The sequence below is a fragment of the Acomys russatus genome, chromosome 32 (genome assembly GCF_903995435.1).
Source record: "Acomys russatus chromosome 32, mAcoRus1.1, whole genome shotgun sequence".
In the NCBI taxonomy this organism is placed as follows: domain Eukaryota; kingdom Metazoa; phylum Chordata; class Mammalia; order Rodentia; family Muridae; genus Acomys; species Acomys russatus.
In genome coordinates this window covers 48,534,157-48,556,834 of record NC_067168.1, presented here as the reverse complement: position 1 = coordinate 48,556,834, position 22,678 = coordinate 48,534,157, and the positions used below count along the sequence as shown (strand labels likewise).

The following is a 22,678-nucleotide window of genomic DNA, read 5'->3' as shown; positions in this document are numbered from 1 at the left end:
AGGAGCGTCTGCAAGGTGCAGCCAAATCTTGATTTTTCTGGTAGACTCCTCCTTCCAATGATGAGCAAGCCATGGCTTCTGATGGGGATGCCTTCCTGAACTCAGGTTGTGTTGGGGCTGGCCACAGGGACAGAAGAGAGACATGGTCCACCCAGACAGGACTGCAACGAGCCCTGGATTCCCAATGGTTAGACAGAGACTTAGCTGATCCCAGGAGCTCCACTTGAGGTCTCTGCTCTCACTGAAATTCTCTGGATGAACATGACGATGTGCTTTTTTTTAGTAGACGTAGTAGTATTTATTTGGTGGTCCTGTATGTTTTTAAAAGTTGCATGTGGATCTGGGGGTGCAGCTCAGTTGGTAGAGTGCTTGCTTAACACATACAACGCTCTGGGCTCCTCCCTCAATGCTGCGTGCAACCAGCTGTAATGGTGCACACCTGTAACCCAGCACTAGGGAGGCAGGAGGATCTGGGCTCCTCCCTCAATGTTGCGTGCAATCAGCTATGATGGTGCACACCTGTAACCCAGCACTAGGGAGGCAGGAGGATCTGGGCTCCTCCCTCAGTGTTGCGTGCAATCAGCTATGATGGTGCACACCTGTAATCAAGCACTAGGGAGGCAGGAGGGTCAGAATTTCAAGGTCGTCATCAAATATGTAGTGAGTTGGAGGAAGCCCTCTATCAAATATGTAGTGAATTGGAGGAAGACCCTCTCTTAAAAACATGCACAGCTCCTTCGACCCTGTCTAGTAATGACTGGTGCTAACTGGTTTGGACAGCTGTGTTTTTGGGTTTTGCAGGCCACTAGATAAATGTGCACCTGTGGTCTGCCCAGCCAGAAAAGTGTGTGTGTGTGTGTGTGTGTGTGTGTGTGTGTGTGTGTGTGTGTGTGTGTGTGTGTGTGTGTGTGTGTGTGTGTGTGTGTGTGTGTGTGTGTGTGTGTGTGTGTGTGTGTGTGTGTGTGTGTGTGTGTGTGTGTGTGTGTGTGTGTGTGTGTTACTCGGTAAGAGATTTCCCAATCCTTGGCTGTATACAACTGTCCTCCTGCAGAATTTATCACAGATCCCCTCACCCCCTACTCTAATAATAAATTTCCTTGAGTTGCCCTGTATGGTGTGTGGCTCTCCCAGCTGCAGCAATACTTTGACACGTAAACAGAAATCTTGTGAGTTCAAGGCCAGCCTGGACTGTAGAGTGACTTCTAGGACAGCCAGAGCTACACAGAGATATACATATGTAAACACCAGACAGCAGAGTTTCCCTGTGTCACTGCAGCAAATCCTTTGGTGGCTTAAAAACAGCACCAATACACTTCTGGAGATCGGAATTCCCAAACTCGCTTGGCGGAACTGAAATCAGGGTGTTGGTAAAGCTGTGCTTCCAAGGCTCTCAGAGTTTTCTTGCCTGTCCCAGCTTCTAGAAGCACCCATGGGTGGGCAAGTCTGTTGCACACAGTATGGCTGGTCACTTACTCAACAACTTCTTACTTTCACTTGCAAATCTAATATAGTTCCCATATCAACAGCCTTGACTTAATGACGCTGTAAGTGTGGACATCTCGGAGGGAAAGAGGCCATTGCTCTCCCATTGCACCCTCCTGCCACTGGTGCTAAAAAGCACTTAGCTTGTAGTCTTTTTTTCTTTTTTCTTTTTTCCTCGCCGAGGGTTTCTCTGTGTAGCCCTGGCTGTCCTGGACTCACTTTGTAGACCAGGCTGGCCTCGAACTCACAGCGATCCACCTGCCTCTGCCTCCCGAGTGCTGGGAGTAAAGGCGTGCACCACCACGCCTGGCTCCTTTGTTTGCTTTTGTTGTTTTTTGTTTTTGTTTTTTGAGACAGGGTCTCTCTGTATAATCTTGGCTGTCCTGGACTCACTTTGTAGACCAGGCTGGACTTGAACTCACAGCAACCTGCCTGCCTCAGCCTCCCAAGTGCTGGGAGTAAAGGCGTGTGCCGCCATGCCTGGCTTCTTTAGTTTTTGGGGGTTTTTTGAAACTAATGTTTAAAGTTAATTGTTTCCCTTACACTCCAGCCGAGGGGACCTGTTCCTGCTGGATGCATGTCCTCAGCCAGAGATGCCAACTAAGGTGAACCACAGGTGGCTCTGCCCTCAAACAGGGTATCCAGGGTAACTTAAACCCCAGCTTCCCCTGTTGCTTCTTCTCTGAGGCTGTGTGCTGTGGGTGATGTTGACACTGAATTGGATGACAAGCCAAGAGTGGAGCTTCCATCACTGCAGGGTGAGGAGACAGCTGACGTCTCTGCCCGCATGACCTAGAGGGAACGCGGTGCTAGTGTGGCTTAGCACACTGTAGAGGTCAGGCTCTCTTGCAAAACCTTCTAGAAATGAATGTGCTTCGTGATGCCCAGGGGATTGACCTTGTGATTGTATCTCATCATCCTGCCCCAGCCGCCCCTGAGACAGGGCACTCAGATCTCCTGCCAGGTCCAAACGCCAGCCCTCTGGAGTTCTCTCCCACAGCAGGGCGCACTTTCCAATCATGCCCTGGGCGCGGCTCATGCACTCCTTTCCATGAGAGAACGTTGTCCCTGCCACCCAAGGTGCTGACGACCCTCCGAGAAGGGCCAGGGGCAGCTGTGGCTCCTTCCTTCACCTGGAATCACCATGGTTGGCAGGCAGCTTCCTCTCCATTGGCTTCTGCCTCTTGTGTGTTGGTTCTTACTGTATGTCAGCCCAGGACCCTTCTACCTTGGCCCTGCTGCCTTTGCACACACGGCTGGGCCTGTGGCTGCATATGGAGGAGAAAGGTTGACCCTTCCCTGGAAACAAGTCAAAGTCCTTCAGCTGTAACCTCAGGACAGGTTGGAGGACCAATCTGCAGATCTGTAATCCACATATGAAAATTATTTATTTAATTTGGAAGGCAGAGGCAGGCGGGTCTCTGTTAGTTCGAGGTCAGCCTGGTCTACAAAGCGAGTCCAGGACAGCCAAGGCTATACAGAGAAACCCTGTCTCGAAAAAAAAAAAAAAAAAAAAAAAAAACCAAAATTATTATTATTATTATTTATTTAATGTAGAGGCATTTTAGGTAACTCATTTCCTATACTTTTACAAATAAACATATATACAAAATAAACACATACCTGGCTGTTCAATGCTGCCACTACTTGTGCCCTTTCCATAGAGGCCCCTTGTTCAAAAGCTGTTTCTTCTGCCAAGCGCCCACGTGGGCCCAGAGGCTGCCCTGTCTGCTGTTCACCAAGGTTTCACTACACAGAAAGTGGGGCTCGTTATCTGGTGCCACGCCCGACAGGCAGACATATTTCTGTTTGAAATAGAGACGATACCTGGCAGGCGCAGCAGTACACGTGCAATCCCACACTAGGAGACTGAGAGAGAATTGTGAGTTCGAGGCCACCCTGGGTTACAAAGCAGGAAAAGGGTCTTAGATTCTGCCATCCACTCTGAGGTCTAGCGGTGGCCGTGAGTCAGAGGCGCAGTCCCACCTACAGCAACCCAGGTTATTTTATTAGAGCAGGGTGTTTTGTTGATCATGGAAGTCACAGCTTGGCTGAAATAGCTGGGCCTTCAACCTCAAGGACCCTCTGGTGTCCCCAGGGCTGGGATTATAGGCGGTTTTTTTGTTGTTGTTTTTTATGTTTTGTCTAAATGTATGTATGTGCACCGTGTGTGCGTGTGGTGCCCATGGAGGTTAGAACAGGGCATCAGATCCCCCGTAACTGAAGCTACAGATGGTTGTTAGCTGTCATGTGAATGTTGAAAACCGAACCTGGGTCCTCTTCAAGAGCAGCAAGTGCTTTAACCACCGAGACATCACTCCAGCCCCGGTGCACAGCATCTGTTCGCAGGATAGAGATCCAAACTCATAGCACAAAATGCACAGCAAGTGTTTTGCGAACTGAGCCATCTTCCCAGCCCCCAAGCTGGCATTTACCAAAAGAAATGTTAAGCTGGGCATGGTGGCTCATAGCTATAATCCCAGCACTGGGAAGGCCGAGACAGGTGGATCCCTGTAGCTTACTGGCAAGCCAGCCTAGCCTGCCTGACAAGTTCCAGGCCAGTGAAGAACCCTATCTCCAAAGATAGGTGCCATCTGAGGAAAGCCGCCTGAACTATCTTCTGGCCTTCACACATACAGACATGAGCACATGTGCCTACACACATGTACAGATCCCAGAGGAGCTCCCAGCCTTCAGAACCCAGGGTCAAACCCTGCTTTACAAAACAACCAGTCTCTAGCATTCAGCTAAAAGCCAGAAGAGAGACCACGTGTGTTTAGTTAGCCCAGTCCAGCCTCGGGGCTGGGTTACAGAGCCTTAGTGCTGATGAGACTCAACTGTGAAGTCCCAGCAGCAGGTCCCACAATCTAACTGTGTGTGTGTGTGTGTGTATGTGTTGTGTTTTGGATGTGTGTGTCTGTGTGTGTGTGTGTGTGTGTGTGTGTGTGTGTGTGTGTAGGCTGAGTGCGAGGACTCCTGAAACAGCCTGCAGCCAGTTCTCATGGGTGGAAAGGGGAGGGGTGGGGGAGGGGTGACAGCCTTGATTGAAAATGGAGCAGGACAGCCCTTGAGCTTGAAGTGGGTAGAAGCAATTAGCCCAGAAACATTAGAAGACCATGCTGTTACGCAGCCTACAGATCAGATCAGGCTGTGTGTAGAGAGAGGGCAGCCAAGCAGCTGGTGTTTCGGGAAAAGAATGATTTTTAAGATTAAGCTGGTCCCTGCTCTCAACCAGACCACCTGTTTTTTGATTGTATGGTGGGTTTGATGCTTTCTCTTTTGGTTTGCAAAGTGCATTCACAAACATTCAATTTACTTCGCGCTCAAGCACATAAGAAGTCAATAAACTGTGAATTGAGTAAATTCTCAGAACCACCTGCCACGCAGGAAGTGCAAACAGCTCGACTGACCCTCTCTTCCCTCTCACCTTCCGATCTCTTTCCTCCATACGACAGAAGGAAATCTAAAGAATGCTGCCCAAAATTGTCAGACGCAAGTGCATCTGCTTACCGCTTGAAAGCCAATACCCTGACCCAAGTGTTGACAGGCAGGAAACCCAGTATATTCAAGAGTCTGAGAGAACTTGGGGACAGAGTGAGGGTGGGGGTGGGGAGCATAACCCACATAAAGGCTTAGGGAAGTCAGGGACACAAAAGAGATTTTTTAAAAATAGAATCAGAAAGAGGCTTGGGTTGGGGGAGGGGTCACAAGCCGGAAGACCACAGAACCCATATCCTTGTCAGCATTTTTCCTTCTGGCTGGAACATTCCAATTACCCTTGGCTTGCTGGGGTGCTTTTCCACACTTTCAACCTCTCAGCCTCTCGCAACCCCTCAGTGTGCTTGGTTTGTGTTAGCTGAGGCACAGCCGTGAGGAGAGAGGCACCACACATTTCAATGTTTCCAGAGCATTGACAGCGATGCTGGCTTTTGTTATTTAAAACGATTATCAGTTAGCATCTTAGCCTTTTAGGTTTGGCATTTGGGATGACTGGAGGGGTAGGACGGATCCTTACAACCAGAACCGTGAGGCAGATGGGAGTCTGTGGTGATGGTGGGGCCTTCTTTAAACCACATGTCATCCAAGGTCTCAGCCCAGGCCGTTCCAGAACTTTAGAGCAGAGCAGATGCCGTGCAAACAAGGGTCTCGTGGAACTGAGAGCTGACCTGCTCCCTTCTTTTGTCCACATGGCTTAATATAAAGTCACTGTTGGGTTTAAAGCAAGTTTTCAAGTTGTCAAGGAAATAGAAACACCAAAGAAAGAGCCGCAAGAGAGGTGACACCTAATTGGTGTCTTTCTTGGGCCCCTGAGAAGATGTTCATTTGAAGACGCTTGGTAAGTTGCTGAGATAGTTAATTTTGTCTCAACTTTACTGAGTTGTAAGGTGCTGGGCGTGAGTGCTGTGGCTGTGCGCATATTCAAGAACTCAGGCAGAGTCCAGGTGAGGTTGTGCATGCCTATCATCCAGGACTTGGGATGTTAGGGCAGGAGTTCAAGTCCAGCCTCCCTAACACTATGTAAACCACAGGAAGTTCTTGTTCTAGGTAGTGTCTAACTACTTCATGGCTACCATCTTTTTTTCTATCTTAAGGCTCTGATTCATGACTTTTGCTCCTGAGCAAACATGGCTTCCCCAGAGGTGGCACTCAAAGACAGAGTAAGCACTTGCCCAAGTAGATTTGTCACTTTGGCGTACAGCAATTCATCCCTTCATCCTGTCAGGCAATGAATTATTTACTGGGTACTAACTAGGCCCTGGGGATAAAGCAGTAAGCTTGCTTCAGGCTTCTGCTAGAGTTGAAAATTGGAAGAAGCAGTAACAAAAAACAACTTGATAGGTGATGCATTGTGTTACATAAGTGCTGTAAAGCAGGGGCTGAGACGAAAGAAAAATTTGGGAAATCTCTCTGAAGAATAATAATCAAATAAACCTGTGTGATGTCCAGTTCCCTAGGGAACAAGCCTGTATTACTGAGAGCTGAGAATCACAGCAAGCCTTGGATGGAGAAAATTCAGTGGGAGAAAGGCAGGAGGGCTGGCCTCGGCTCAGTGGGGACGCCTGTGCCACACTTGTAATCCTAACATTCTAGAGCCTAGTGTAAAAGGATTGTGACTTCCAGCCTAGGCTACATAAAAAGCCCCTGTTTCTAGGAATAAATAAACGGATACCATAATCCAAGTCAAAAACTGACAAAGAAATAAGAGAGACTGAGCTGGGCTGTAGTGGTACACGCCTTCAATCCTAACACTCGGGAAGCAGAGGCAGGTGGATCACTGTGAGTTCCAGGCCAGCCTGGTCTACAAAGCAAGTCCAGGACAGCCAAGATAACATAGAGAAACCCTGTCTTGGAAAAAAGCAAAACAACAACAACAACAACAACAAAAAACAAAAACCAACAATAATAAAATAAAATAAAGAAAAAAAGGTAACAAGATACAATTTGCTATTATTTAACCATTGCCCTTCATTTTTGCATGGTTAAAGAAACCATAAATGGTGGTGGTACACGCTTTTAATCCCACTAATTGGGAGGCAGACAAGGTCAGACCTGTGTGGTCAGCCTGGTCTACAGATTGAGTTTCAGGACAGTCAGGGGTACACAGAGAATAACCAACCAACCAAAACAAACAACGAACATAAACGTCTAAAATCAGAATGAATGTTAAAGATTTATTTTGTGACCAAAATGCACATTGTACTGACCTCTCTGGCCGGGCGGGAGGAGGGGGGTTGGGAGGCACGTGCTGTGGAGTGACTGACTCTCCCTCATTTGGAGCCAGCTGTCAGGGTGGCATTGTTACTACAGGACCAAGACTCTAGACACACGATGCACGTAGGGTCAAACTTGCCACCATGTTTGACTGGCCGTGGCTCTATGGTGAGTGACATGGCTTTGTTCTTGACTCAGGTCCACCACATAGGTTTTATCTGAAACCACAAAGAGACAAGGTGTGAGGCATGGATAGGCAGCTGCCACGTAAGGTGGCCAAAGTGACAAGTCATCTCTTGGGATGAGCATACACTCTCTCTCTCTCTCTCTCTCTTACTCTTACTCCTCCCTTTCCTTCTCTCCCATGCTCACTTAATAAACCTCATTAATATACTATCTGTTGCCTGGCATCTTACCATCTTATTTTCTTTTTACTAATCATAACTTTGGTGCACGTGACTCGGATATTAAACCCAGAGGTCCATTCTGCTGTCTTCACAGTGGAATCCCATCTCCCTTTACTGTCCCTAACAAATTCCTCTAAGTACTCTATCCCCCCAGCCCCCCAGCCCCACCGCCCAGACTAACCTAGCCTTGCCCCAGGCCACCTGTAGAGAAGCCTTCCTGGCCGGCCAGCTTTGAAACCTGCCACTGAGGTAAACAGAAGTTTTCTTTGTCTGGCCTTCCCGTCCCTACTGCCTGCGCACGGGAATGGTCTGGGAGCTAAGCCTAGCCAGGTGAAAAGGACGCTGCTGCACTGCGTGGTTCAGAGGCGCGTGGGAACAGAGATTACACTACATGGGGTGCGCTGGGGCGGCCAGATGGCTCCTGCTACCGCCGCCACTCCCTGCTTCGTGAGCACCTTGTGCATCCATGCTGCTCCAAAGCGACCCAGGCCATTTCCGGGACGCGTGAGGACTGCCTATTCTCTTCCATTTAAAAAAAATTCTTACATGTGGCCTGGACACGTATTCCCGCCGCTGCCCTGGCCCCTCCTCCTTCCTATCTCGGGTCTGCTGGAGAGTCAGTGGATATGCGCATGTGCGATCCCGCCTCCCGAGCCCAGCCTGGCCAAGGCGGGCCAGGTAGACCAGGGGCTCTGCACTCAGTGATTGGCTCCAGGCCTCGGGACCTCAGACAGAGAGCTTTGCTTTCTCTAAGACTATACTTTCCAACTCCTAAAAATAAAAAAAATTGTCTCTGATTTCTTTTTCTGCTAAAAAAAAAAAATGCTACGATTGTTTATTGAGTGTATAATTACTGATTGACTGTGTTTTTATCCTGATCTAGAATGTTTTACTGCTGATTTATGCTTTTTCCAATTCCTAGACAAGTAAATAGATGCTGTTTCTCCTGTCATCAGCTAATCTGGATTTAACCATTCCTGGCTAATGGGTTTGATATGGCTTTAAATGATTAATTAATTACAGATAACTAGATATAAAGATTGCTTAACTCAAATATGCTAGCTATTCCTCAAACTTGTCAGAGATCTGCTGAATAGGGCATTTAACATGTGTATATTTATTATAAAAACAGAGATTCCCAGATCATGACAGTCTCAGGTCTCAGAAGACTTGCACACAGTGGCAGTGACTCCAACCTGGATTGTGGTTTCTGGCCATGGAGCAAAACTGCTCCCAATGTCTGCTATGGATCAGGACAAACTGGACACCTGGAGAGTCATTGTCTCACATTGCTGCACACAAGGTGAGGTCAGCCTCTTCCATGTTTGTTCATCTTCCACAGAAATAGCCTCGGCCTCTGCCTGATGCAAGACTGCCTCTGCCCAAGGGGCCAGGCTACCACAGGAGACAACTGGAACACTGTCTGTTTACTGGGATATGACTTAACTAGTCATCTCTGTCATTTTTATTAATACATAGATTCCTCTAGGTTACAATTTATCCTTCTCAGGTCTCTGATCACATTGACAGCTAAGCTGATGTTAACTTGATAGCTAGTCAACTCATTAGCTAGTTAAGACTACTAGATACTAGATCTCTTATTTAAAAGGAAAAACAGGTTTATCTTACAGACCTCAGGTTAAAGATAAACAGGCTTCAGACACCTTTCTATTCTTTTAGCTAAAGGACAGTGACTATTTACAACAATTTCACCTATGTAATCAAGGTTCCAAAAGATGTTTTATGAATGTTAAAATGTGTTTTAAGGTTGATACACACAAGTTAAAATGTTAAAAGGTCTAAGAAAGTGTTCCAAGAAGGTGTTTTAAAATTCGTAAATACAAGTTGTGAAAGTCAACATTTGTAATAAGGTGTTTTATTCATCCTGTTGCTATGATATTGTTGCCTTGACACTAATCAATGGAGCTCTAGTTTACTGATCTAACCATAAAAACAACTCCACTATGCAACCCTATCATAGCTCCAAGCCCAAGATTTTAAATTTCCTTTTGTTTGTCTTTTTCTTAAAATGTTTATTGTTGTACTAAGATTAGATGCCTCCAGTCTTTTGGCCAGCCCCTCCGTCACGATGTGCACTGATGCTAACGTGAGCTTTTCCCTTCTGCTCTACAGGAGATTTCTGCCCTCCCCGTGTCCTGTCCCACAGAGGCCAGAAAGGCTTCTCTAAGTTCACCTCAGAGTATCTGTGCTTTTAACACAAACTTCTTTCCCCAGTCCTCAACCATGCCTTTTGCTACAATGTGTGCACAGGTCTAACAATGTGTATTTCACTGTAGATTTCAAACAAAGACGATGCTAACATGTCTAAAATTTATCTCCCTTTATGAACTAACAAAGACTCTTGTAAGCTATAGAAAATCCATCTCTCAGGTCAAATGGAGTCCAGATAAGTACTGTCAAATCAACAACCTAAACCTAAGTTTCTCACCTCACCTTGTTCGAAGCCCTAGCACTAGGAAACCTGGTCTGCTCTCAGGCCACGCCCCTGGTCTCTGTCCAGCGCTGACAGCTGCTGGAACAGTTGTACCAATCTCAAGTTAAACCTTGCCCAGGGGACACCATGACAGGTCACTGACTTCTACTCTCCCCATGAGGACCAACCCATTTGCCGCTTCTCCAGGCTCCTCTGGGATGCCTTCTGAGAATTTCAAATCCCTACGCCCACATTAAGGGCTTCTAAGCTTACATGCCTCTGCAACCCAACTTGAACAGAGCCAAAACTAAACTGTTTTTAATTATTGCCAGCAATCGGGGAAAAATAGAGGGAAGTTTCCTATATCCAGACTTTTCCTTACTCTCCGAAAGCTTTCACACCGTTGTCAGCATTGTCTCAGGCCTTTTCCCTTTGCTCTCCCAAGAGTTTCAAATGTACACCTAAAGCGAATTTTCTTTTTTTATTAATTTATTCTTGTTACATCTCAATGTTTATCCCATCCCTTGTATCCTCCCATTCTTCCCTCCCTCCCATTTTCCCATTATTCCCCTCCCCTATGACTGTTCCTGAAGGGGATTACCTCCCCCTGTATATGCTCATAGGGTATCAAGTCTCTTATTGGCAACCTGCTGTCCTTCCTCTGAGTGCCACCAGGTCTCCCCCTCCAGGGGACATGGTCAAATGTGAGGCACCAGAGTACCTGAGAAAGTCATATCCCACTCTCCACTCGACTGTGGAGAATGTTCTGACCATTGGCTAGATCTGGGTAGGGGTTTAAAGTTTACCGCCTGTATTGTCCTTGGCTGGTGCCTTAGTTTGACTAAAGGGAATTTTCTCCCTGAGCTTCTGCCCACATATATGTTTCAGTATCCTGCCAGACTGCCTACATCTGGGACATTGTCAAAGCAGCTGCCCCTGCTGACAGCCTTCAACACACAGAACACCCACGTCCAAGTGTGGACTCAGCAAACAGTGCTGAGGTCAGGAAGCTCCTCCTAGCCCATCGTCTAGGACTGCTTGCAGGGAAGCCAGTGGCACAGGCTTCTTGAGTAGGCAGTGAGGAAAGTGAGGAACAGTCTAGAAATACCTGCTGGGTAGACATCTGCAGTGTGAGCTCCCACACAGAGAAGATCACTGAGCCAGTCCAGTGGGGCAGAGCTCAGACAGCCCTGACCGAACACAAAGCAGTTGGTCAGGCTGCCTAAGGAATGACAATTTCTACTCAGAGTTTTGTCAAGAATCCAGAAGCCTCAGTGCCTGCAGAATCACAACCTCTTTATTATTTAAGTGGAAACATACACACCCTATACACCCTATACACCCTACACACCCTACACACCCTACACACACACACACACACACACACACACACACACACACACACACCTTGCAGGAGTACAGAAACAATTGTCAAAACAGTTGTCCTTTTAAGGCCTGATGCCAAGCAAAATACATTGCATGCAAGGGAGACATGCCCGTGCCTGCCCTGCCGTCCTGTCAGTGAAATTTGGGATGTGATTTGAGCTTTATTCTGAGTTTTGCAAACTGTCAGCAGAAAAGTTCCTCATAAATACTGGATAGAAGCATTAAGAGAACATTCTAGAAGTTTGCGTATTGACATCCCAGAGTCATTCTCCGTATAAAGTATGACCAGGAGACATTTTAGAAGCACTTTGAGGGCACCTCTGACTCTGCCCCAGTCCAACCTCAGGGATTGCATCACTCAGCTCAGCTTTGCTGGATCTTTGTCACACAGCTGTGCTGGCTTTATGACTTTCAGTGTTTCCATTACAAATGGCTGTGAGTAGAGGCCAAAGGACAACACCCTCACTTTGGCTGGCCCTGCCTTTGAGCTTAGCTCTAGCAGCCCAGTATTCTGCTGTAAATAGTGCAGAAGAAACCACAGTTTTGTGGCTGTGTCTCCCCAAGACAGGAATAGAAAGCTGCAGAGTTGGACTATAAGTCAAGGATTTTTTCCCCCCTAACCTAGAGATACTGCTGTGGAGTAACTAAGAATCTGGCTCACGGTTTACTCAGTTAAGAAAACCCTAGCATTTTGAGCAAATCCAATTTCCCATGCTATTGATCTGGTATTTAAAGTTGCCTGTCCTCATCCAAAAACCACTTTCCTACTACACTACACTACTCTTATTTTTAAAATATTTATTTATGTATGTATATTTTGTCTTCATGCACACCTTCACTGGAGCCCATGGAACTACAGTTATGGACAGTTGTGAGCAGCCATGTGGGTGCTGGGAATTAAGCTCAGACCTCTGAAAGAGTGGCCAGTGCTCTTTTGTTTGTTTGGTTGGTTTTTTTTGAGACAGGGTTTCTCTATGTAGCCTTGGCTATCCTGGACTCCCCGCCCCCCCCACCCCCGCCAGCCTCCCCCCAAAACCAAAAAACCTCTCAGTTATGTAAACATGTTTTTGTTTTAATCCCAGGTGTGGGATATGAAGCCGCTTCAGACTGTCCACAGCCGCTGACTGTTTGCCTCCTGCGGCCTCTGACAGGGGCATGATCTTTGCCAGCTGCAGATAGTTTAATTCTGGGGACCCTGAGAGGGAATAAACACCAAAGCCCCCCAGGGGTAGGAGGTGGGTGCTCTGAGAAAGAAGAAGGCTGCTGCTCCCAGTTGCTTTTGATGCAGTTTGAGGAGCCGTTGGAGACATCCTGAAACAAAGATTGGGCTTGCCCCGAGGAACCCAGCAACCCTAGCCAGCAGGAAATAGCCAAAGAGACCTACATCCCTCTCCCCGACGACCTTCTTTCTCTCTCTGGTGTTGGGGTGTTGTTGAAAGGGAGCAGGGTGGAGTAGAGAGAAACAGAAACAGGAAATACAAATAAGATAGATTAAAAAGTATGCCTACAGTTACCCCTTTTGAACTTGTTTATTTACTGTGTGGATGTGTTTTGCTGGAGCTTAAAGCCAAAGTCTTATGCACGCTAAGCAAACATTAAACACTGAGCTACATCCCCAGAAAATATGATGTTCTCAATCAGATAAAGGGGCTGGGGATCCATGGTAGAATTTTTGAGTTTGTCTGTCTGTTTGTTTGTTTGAATTGTATTTGTTTGTTTGTTGAGACAGTCTCCCTGGCTGAACTGGAACTCAAAGAGCTCTGCTTGCCTCTGCTTCATAAGTGCTGGCATTGTAGGTATGTGCCAGGATGCCCAGCAGGTTTTGTTTGTTCGTGTGTTTTTTAAAGTCAGAGTCTGCATCTCAGCTGAGGCCAATCTTGAATGCTCACTACTCCTTCTGCCTGAGTCTCAAATTACTGGGATTAAAGGCATAAGCCCGAACACCAGGCTTAGATGATGTTTTCTTCTGTGAGTGGGGGCACCATGGCTGTGTGTGGAGACCAGAGGACAGCTCTGGAGATTCGGCTTTCTCCTTCTCCCACCTGGATCACACTCAGGTCCTCAGGCTGCGTGGCCACGCTTTCACCGGTTTAGCCATCTTCCTGGTTTAGATAAGCGGTGTTGTTTTAGTAGATAGAATGAAGCCGAATTTTGCACTAATATTATATTATTTACTTTTAGAGTTGTAAAGTGGGGGATTGGAGAGATGGCTCAGCAGTTAAAAGCACACATTACTCCTGTAGTTCAAGTCCCAGCACCCAAATCAGGTGTCTCAGAGTTATCTACAAATCCTGCTCCAGGGAAATCTGATGCCTTTAGTGTACACACACACACACACACACACACACACACACACACACACACACACACTTTAAAAAATAAAATAAAAATGCACTTGTAGAGCCACGTATGATGATACACACCTTTAATCCCAGTATTCAGGAGGCAGAGGCAGGTTGATCTCCATGAGTTCGAGGCCAGCCTGATCTACAAAACAAGTTCAGGACAGCCAAGGCTACACAGAGAAACCTTGTCTCAAAAAACAAAAAACAAAAACAAAACAAAAAGAGTTGTAGAAACTGTCCAGATGCCTGGATTTCTAAAATATAGGTCAAAAAATGTGTAGACATTGGAAATTATCTTGTATAGTGACGAGCTGACAACTCTTTACCTAAGTTGATACTGAGGGCAAAGGACTGAAAGTACTAAGTTAGCAAAATGAATCTTAGTGAGTTTGTCCCTCCGACTGCCATCCCAGAGCACTCCAGAGCGACTCACCATGGGGAGGTCACCACAGTGGGAAGAGTTGGCCTTGGGTCAGAAGGATTTCATGAACGAATCCTGGATCGAGCGCAAGCCCAAAGGCAACCTGGACAACACAGCGATTTTTTTTCTTTTTTTCTAAAACAAATACAGCTGGGAAGACAGGTGGACTGAGTTTGAAGTGCGCAGGTGTTCTAACCTAAAAACATCCCAGACTGACCGAACAGGGAGTCACTCTTTCCTACACTGCCATCTTCTGATGGAAGAAGGCAGTGCTTACTGCTTGCCCAGAATGCCTTGCTGCCAGGACACACAGACTTCTCCGGATCAGCACAGCTCAGGAAATGGCCAGGACTATTTGTTATCAGAGCTCTTAGCTGGCTGGCCATCCTGAGCACAGGGCCCACTCCGGAATGTTCCTACACGAACGGTGGTGCTCATCACTCTGCCCACCACCTGATTTCCATACAGTGTTGTACCAATGAGAGGCAATCAAGTGGTGACCTACACAGCTCACCACCAGCTGCCTCCCATCCCAGTCAGACTGCACTGTCATCAACGTGGCATGGACGAGAGGGCACTCTTGTCCCATCCAGATGCCGAGGGTGCTGGGGCAGTCTCTCCTGTGAACTAAGTCTGTGCTAAGGGCGTTAGGAGAAAGCACCAGGGCTGGGTCCACAGGGCAGCCAAAGCCAGGGCACACTGCAAGCCAGCCAGTAGCCATTTGGGGAAAGAGAGGCCCAAGGCTACTTGTGTTTCGTTTTTGGAGCGTTCTAGTCATGTGAGAGCTGTATTTGATGGTGCTGGGTAGGCCTAGGCCTGTGGAATCAGCCCAGGGTTGAACTCTGGTTTTGCAATCACTAGGTTTTCATGAGCTGGAGCCACAGAACTTCTCTGTGCTGGGACCTTTCTTTTTATTTTATTTTATTTTTATTTTATTTTTTTATGTTTTTCGAGACAGGGTTTCTCTGTGTAGCCCTTGCTGTCCTGTACTCGATTTGTAGACCAGGCTGGCCTCGAACTCACAGAAACATCCTGCCTCCTGAGTGTTGGGACTACAGGCATGCGCCACCACAGCCCGGCAAGGACTTTCCTTCTTGTAAGACAATTACAGTGACACATATTGTCCTGGGTGAATAAAACTAAACTAGACTACATGTAAGCTTTCGGCAATATGGTGGGCTCAGTGGTGCTCTGTGCTGACATGCAATAACGTGGCACCCCTGGCTGACTGTCTGTAAGCAGTGGGGCAAAAGGGACACGCTATCCAAGCAGTGCTGACAACGGGTCGTTTTTGGCTCCTGGACCAGCCCGCTGGGATGAGAATGGAGGCATACAGCAACCTCCTTGGGAAGCCTTGATACCTCGCTTGTGCTTTACCAAACAGCTGTCCCCTGCATTCCCAGATGGATCTCCGCCGAGAGGAAGAATAGCCCTCCCCGGACCCCCAAGCACACCTGCCAGACTTGGAGTGTGCGTCGCATTCCAACACAGAGAAGTAGGCTCCACAAAAGGCAGACTGGAAATGTGACTCAGGCTCTCCTGAGCTGCCGACCAACCAACTCCAGGGATTCCGTACCAACTTTATTTGCAAAAACCAAGCAGGGAGGAACAGGGGACAGAAAAGTTTCCCGTGTCCCTCTCTGGGCCCCGCATCAGCTTGTCTCTCCCCCAGGAAGCACCCTGCCCACCCCTCTCACCGATGTTCAACCCAGCCCACAGACGCCCCGCAAGCCCCACCCATCACAGCCCTCCGGGGTTGCGCTACACAATAGCAAACTGGCAGATGTAGGGCAACTGGTCGCGGCACCGCTTGTCGAACCACTTGCCGTTGGCGGCCTCGGACAGGGCGGCGCAGTTCTCGGCTTTGCCCCCGTCGGGTTGTGCCGTGATCTCCACCTCCCAGTTCTTGTAGGCCGGACGGCCACCGGTCATGTCCACCCAGGTGCCTTCGGCCGCCATGTCGTTGAGGCCCAGCCAGATCTCCGCCTCGTTGCCCACGCTCTGGCGCGCGTACTCGAACAGTGCTTCATTCTCCAGCCCCGACTGCGGCGTGCCCAGCGTGCCCCCGCGCGAGATGCAGTCCTCGCTCGCCTCGTGGAACGTCTTCGGCTGCGTGAAGGCCAGGAAGCACTTCAAGTTCACCTTGGTGCCCTTCAGGCACACTGAAAGGAGAGAGAGCTGTCACAGAATGTCGGATGCTCTAGGCCAAAAAGACCTCTTCCAGGCTGTCGTCCTCGCAGCCCCCAACCGTCATCCCATCCAACCTATCGCTTAAAGCCTGCTTGTTCCTGCTTCAGGAACCTTCTGTGGCAGACACTTGAAGAGGCCAGAAAACTGTTTAAGAGGACTGGGTGCCCTGCTCCTGGAATGGCCATCCCTCTGCTTGCAAAGGGACACTGACTTCCAGAGATGGAGTGGAAAAGTCAGCTGGTGTCTGCTGGGGGTCCCTGGGCTACAGAGGTTGACACGAAGCATGGGACCTCAGGGGAACACTGGCCTCCCACGGTAAGAGGAGGGGACTCATGCTGAGCTTGGTGCAGCAGTTTGTGTCTTAGCTTGATTTCTAACTTGAACTCCAGGCAGACTGCGGTGGGGGTGTCTTTTGCTGCGGGGCCACACACGTCAGAGGTCCATCTTGGCCCCTACCCCATGCTCTTAGCCATTGCACTCAGCGAGTAAGAGAAGCATTTCCATGTTCCTGACGGGTATGATAACCAAGCCTCACAGAAGCGTTTATTCAGACCCTGAGCATGCCCACAACACACTCGGGTGCATCCTATACCGAGACAGGGCCAAGCACATAGATGGCATGCTAAGTACAAACCACAGAACAGAGACAAGGTCACGGGGATAAATGTGGGGACAGAGACACTGCAAGAAGATCAGGATGGGGGCTGGAGAGATGGCTCAGTGGTTAAGAGCACTGAGTGCTCTTCCAGAGGTCCTGAGTTCAATTCCCAGCAACCACATGGTGGCTCACAACCGTCTATAATGAAATCTGGTGCCCTCTTCTGGCCTGCAGGTGTACATGCAAGCAGAGTACTGTATACATAATAAATAAATAAATCTTAAAAAAACAAAACAAAACAGGACAGAGAGGGACAACCAACTTGAAAGAGGACTAGCCTGGCAGAGTAGATGGCCACCTCCTCTCTGTTTCCAGGCCCCACAGGTCTGTGCTTTCGGCCAGCCTGCTTGGCCACCCAAGCAAGAGAACTAAGGCTGGATCTCCCGGCCTTTAGAGTGGCTGAGCCATGAGGCCTTGGTCCTACTCTGCCACTCTCCAGTCCCCATGGTCATGGGACTCCCTCTGCCTCAGTTAGCCCATCTTTTTTTTTTAATATTTATTTATTTATTGTGTATACAGTGCTCTGCCTTCCTGTACCTCCTGCAGGCCAAAAGAGGGCTGTGAGCCACTATGTTGCTGGGAATTGAACTCAGGACCTCTGGCAGAGCAGTCGGTGTTCTTAACCTCTGAGCCATCTCTCCAGCCCCAGTTAGCCCATCTTTTAAAAAATATGTCTTATTTGTATTTCTTCAAATTTTTATGTGTATATGTGTCTGTGTGAGTGTATGGCAAGTCTGTGTAGGGTTTTTCTTTTTTTTTTTTTTTTTCTTATTTTTTGAGACAGGGTCTCTCTGTGTAGCCTTGGCTGTCCTGGACTAACTTTGTAGACCAGGCTGGCCTCGAACTCACATGGATCGCCTGTCTCTGCCTCCTGAGTGCTGGGATTAAAGACATGTGCTACCACCGCCTGGCTAGGTTTTTCTCAAGGCAAAAAATGGTATTAAATTAAACCCCTTGGGGCTAGAGTTACAGACGGCTGTGAGTCGTTATATAGGTGCTGGGGCTGAACCCAGGTTCTCTGGAAGAGCAGCTAGTGCTCCAGCTAGTACTCCTAGTGACTGAGCCATCTCTCCAGCCCCGTGACTTTATTTTTTATTTATCTTATTATTATTTATTTTGTTTTTGCGATAGAGAATCAGTGTATGACCCTGACCAGGCTGGAACTTAACTTTGTAGACCAGGCTAGGGCTAGCCTTGGGCTCATGGAGATCTTTCTACCTCTGCGTCCTGAGTGTTGGGATTAAAGGCGTGTGGTACCATGCCCAGCCTTATTTTTAGTGTGTATGTGTCTGTGTGTCTATGTGTGTGTGTGTGTGTGTTAAAGCACTAATGTGGTGCCCATAGAGGACAGGAAATATTAGCATTCCAGGGAGCTGTGAGCCACCAGACATGGTGCTGGGAATCAAACTCTGGTCCTCTGTGAAAGCTGTAAGCATTCTTAATTGTCATGCTATCTCTCTAGTCCCCATCAGCTGACATACCTTTACTTTGGGGCTGACACACGCTGGCCTGGTTACTGTGGTGTAGAGCTGCAGACATGCAGAGAGGTGGACACGGGAGGAGTGTGCAGCAACGCACTCAGAGCTCCGAGACTACTAAGTGCAGCTCCCTTGTGACTGGCCTAGCTGCACTGCAGCATGTGGCCCTGCTCCCGAGCTCTCACTTCCACTGGACAGCGTTAGGGTCCCGTCGAGTGCCTTTGGGCCTGGGGAACACTCAACTTCCACAGCCTTTAGCTGTGACCAGACCTAACTGTGCCTCACTGAAGGTAGGCAGCCTCCCCCGAGGAAGCATGTGAGGGGAGGGCTCTGGCGTGGCACTGGCTGGAAACTGAGCCTTCTTCCTCACTGCTGCCCGTCACAGCCTGGCCCCTTCCTGAGTGTGTTCCTCCAAACAGCTGTGCTGCACTCACCGGTCTGTAGAGCCTGCTGTTCCTTCAGCAGGGCTACCTCGTGTGCCAGGCTGTCCAGCTTCTTCTTGACCTCCTCAAACATCTTTGGGCTCACCACATCTGGGACAGAGGCATGAAGAAATGAAAGCCCGAAGCAGGCAGATGCCCCCTTCCCCGTCTGCCAGCCCCAGAGAGCAAAGGGGAAGCAACTCCTCCCGGACTCTCAGTGTTTCCTCCTCTGCCCCTATCCAAGGCACTGACCCTCCAGTGGGCCCTTGGTGCTTGTTCCTGGCTCCTCTCAGGGTTCTCCGTCCTGTGCTTGTCATGGTGGGGCTGGGGTTAGCAGGACCTGAAGAAACAGCCACCTCGCCAGCTCCAGAAGGGCCATGGGCCATGACATCAGAGGTCAGCTCCCCCAGGATTGGGGGGCAAACCCAGACAGCAAGCCCCAGACTGAGCTGAGAGCAACGGGGTGGAGACACCAACACGGCTCCACCTTCTCATCTGCACAGTGACGACACTGCTCTGGAATGACTGAGGAAGCCCAGGAGAAATGACATAGCTCAGGGCGTGTGCCCACCCGGCTGTAGCTGAGGGAGCGCAGGGACGCTGCTTCCCACAGAGCAGAAGCCACTGCTGAGGGACTGGGCCTTGCTGCGCACCACCCAAGCCCCATGCCATGGGCAAGTACCATCCTAACTCTCCACCATTTCGCAGGGCCAGTGTTCCCAAGGCCAGATTTAAATGACCTGCCTAGCATGGTAAATCAGCTAGCCCAAAGCTGTGGTCCAAGTAGCCGCAGAGCCATTCTCTTCCCGTCTGCTTCAGGGTACATGTCTGATAGCGACTGCCTGAGGCGGTGAATGACATGTGCATCAGCAGGCATAGGTGAGGGACACGTGCGTGTGTGCCTGTGTAAGCAGCAACCAGGTCACTGTGAGCCTCTGTTCCAACCTCTGGATTCACAGACGCCCTGTGTACACTCACATGCGACACTAATATGGAGCACCATGTAGATGCCGCAAAGATTAAACAATACCTGAGCATTAGTTTGAGTGCCCGTGGGAGCATCTGGGCCCAGAGCTTGCGAGTGGCCATTACTGAAGGCCGAAGCAGCCCTGGCCTGCTCTGACCCTCTCCTTCCCCACATGACATGATCTACAAGACTCATCAAAACCTAGAACTGGAAAGCGATTTCCACACTTAGAACATGCTTGCCTTTGCTCTGTCTCTGCCACACAGCAAGCCTCAGGGCAGTGCTGACAATACTTAAGGGCAGAACCATGCAGGGCATCCAATCCTCCGGGTTTAACATGAGCATTTGTAAACAACTATGTGCTCGTCTGACTTAAATCAAAACCACTCCAAAAATCTCCTTCCCAATTCACACTGCTTTACTTTCCCGTCATGGTGGGGCTGGGGTTAGCAGGACCTGAAGAAACAGCCACCTCGCCAGCTCCAGAAGGGCCGTAGGCCTTGACATCAGAGGTCAGCTCCCTTCTGGGAGCTTTCTGGAATAGTTCTACACATGTATACCAGACATTTACTTTTAGTTAGCCTGTTCAGATTTTCTAAATAATTATTGACACATGTCAGCTGCTCAGGTTAGTGGGGTTCCTCTCCACGCCCTATGCCTCACGATGAATTCCTTTGCCAAAGCGACGCCAATGAAGTATCCATTCTACTTTGAATTTTGTTACATTGTAAACCCAGTCTTTGGTATTTTGGCTTCGTTTGTTTATTTTTGAAACAAGGATTCCCTGTGTACCCTTGGTTAGCCTAGAACTCACTACATAGACCAAGCTGGCCTACGACTAGCAGAGATCCACCTGCCTCTGCCTCTGCCTCCAGAGTACTGAGATTAACGGCATGTACCACCACCACCACACCCAGTTTTATTTTGTTGTTTGTTTGCAGTACTGAGGATGGAACTAGAATGTCACACATGGTAGGCAGGCACTCACAGCCGAGCAGGAGGCTGTTAACTCTAACCCTGGAGTTTCATTTTGTTTTCTAAGACAGGGGTTCTTTAGTTTTGGCTGGCCTCGAATTTGCTGTATAGTTGATTACCTTCAATTCCTAATTCTCCTGCCTTCTCTTCCGGAGTGCTGTGGGTAGAGTGTGCACCACCCCTCTGGGTCTATGTGACGCTGGGGCTCAAACGCAGTTTCCTGCAGATGCTAGGCAAGCCCTCTAAGAACTGAATTCTGCCTTTCTCTACTGTAGCCTTGTGCTCCAAGATGCTGGAGTGTTTACTACCCAGGTGCAGAGGGCCTGTGGATTTCTCCTCACCCTTTCCTCTCTGGCTGGGCTCTAGCGCTGCCCTGTTTCTACACATGACTCTCCCTGCCACCCTCCGAGTCCCACAGAGGTGACAACCTCAGTCATCACATTACACTGTGCTGTTTCATCTCCACCCACCCCAGGGTGCCCTCACCTGGCCATGGTGGTAGGTCTCACTGCCACAGGACCACCTAAGAACACTCCATCCTCAGCGTTTCAGAGAACGGAGACACTCTGAGGTGACAAGGCTGATGGCCCATGGACGTTAAGAGTCCATCTGTTCCCCATTGCCCCTCTGGGTGCTGAGCACAGGTTTGCCCGTGAGGGGCTTTACATATTTTACATTATGAGATGTTGGCTGCAAGTCTTTGAGCGAATTCCACCTTCCTGGCGTCACAATTGAGGAACTCATTCTGGTGCTTCCTGTTGGGAACTGGCTGTCTCCAAGCCAGGGGTTTGAGTTCTTTTTCTTTTTCTTTTCTTTTCTTTCTTTCTTTTTTTAAATTTTTATTTATTTATTTTTGGTTTTCTGAGTCAGAGTTTCTCTGTGTAGCCTTGGCTGTCCTGGACTCACTTTGTAGACCAGGTTGGCCTCGAACTCACAGCGACCTGCCTGCCTCTGCCCCCCACTTGGGGTTTGATTTCCTCAACATATTAGGTGCCAGAGGGGAGAAGATGCCAGTTTAGAAAACCTAATGAGTTCCTTCTCCATTCTAATTGTCAGGGGCTCTTGAAGCTCTGACAACCATCCCTGCCGTGAGAAAGTCCCAGCCACCAGGGCATCTTTCACCCGAGGTCCCAGAAGAACTCATCAAGATCAGAGCGGGAAGGGGAGGGCCATGAGGTAGCTGCCCCCAGAGTGTGGGGAAGGGTGACTGCTCCCCTGAAGATGAAGGGAAGGCTGCCCTAGAGAGGAGCAAGGCACAGGAGTCCCCTGCTTACCTTTCTTGACATTTGCAGCCTTCTTGGGCTTGGACGTAGGTGACTCTGCAGTGACTTGGGACAGGATGGAGAAGAGGCAGAAGAGCAGGTAGGTGCCCCAGAACTCCATGCTGCTGCTGCTGCTGCTGCTGCTGCTGCTGCTGCTGCTGGCTGCGGTGCCTGGGTCAGAAGGCAGAGCCCGTGCAGGCTGAGCACACGAGGACCTCTGTCTGAGAAACCCTCCCAAAACTTGGCTGAAGGAATGCAAAAGGAAAAAAAAAAAAAAAAAAGTGAAGCCAGCCTGCCAAAGAGAAAGGCTTGGGAGCTATAGCCACATTGCTGCAGCCAGCAGCCTGGCCCGCCTCCCGGGAAGTCAGCATTTCCAAGGATTCTAATCAACAGCCAATAGCTGCCATTGCTCAATCTGTACAGTGATTATCTCAGGCAGAGGCCAGGCTGGGCCTGGCATTGGTTCACCCACAGAACTGTCCCCTCCCATTTTGTTGAGGAAACTGACGCTCAGTGGGCAAAGGGCATACAGAGGCCAC

At 49.0% G+C, this 22,678-nt stretch overlaps 1 protein-coding gene across 1 annotated transcript; it reads right to left on the bottom strand.

The window, feature by feature from the left end:
* Positions 1 to 15,735: 15,735 nt before the first annotated feature.
* On the bottom strand, positions 15,736 to 22,366 carry Clec3b (C-type lectin domain family 3 member B). Its single transcript, XM_051140554.1, has 3 exons — positions 22,152 to 22,366; positions 18,948 to 19,046; positions 15,736 to 16,349 (listed from the first exon to the last, which is right to left on the bottom strand). The coding sequence occupies exons 1-3, from the start codon at positions 22,258 to 22,260 to the stop codon at positions 15,949 to 15,951; spliced, it is 609 nt and encodes a 202-aa protein (XP_050996511.1). The 5' UTR covers positions 22,261 to 22,366; the 3' UTR covers positions 15,736 to 15,948.
* Between the last annotated feature and the right edge of the window lie 312 nt (positions 22,367 to 22,678).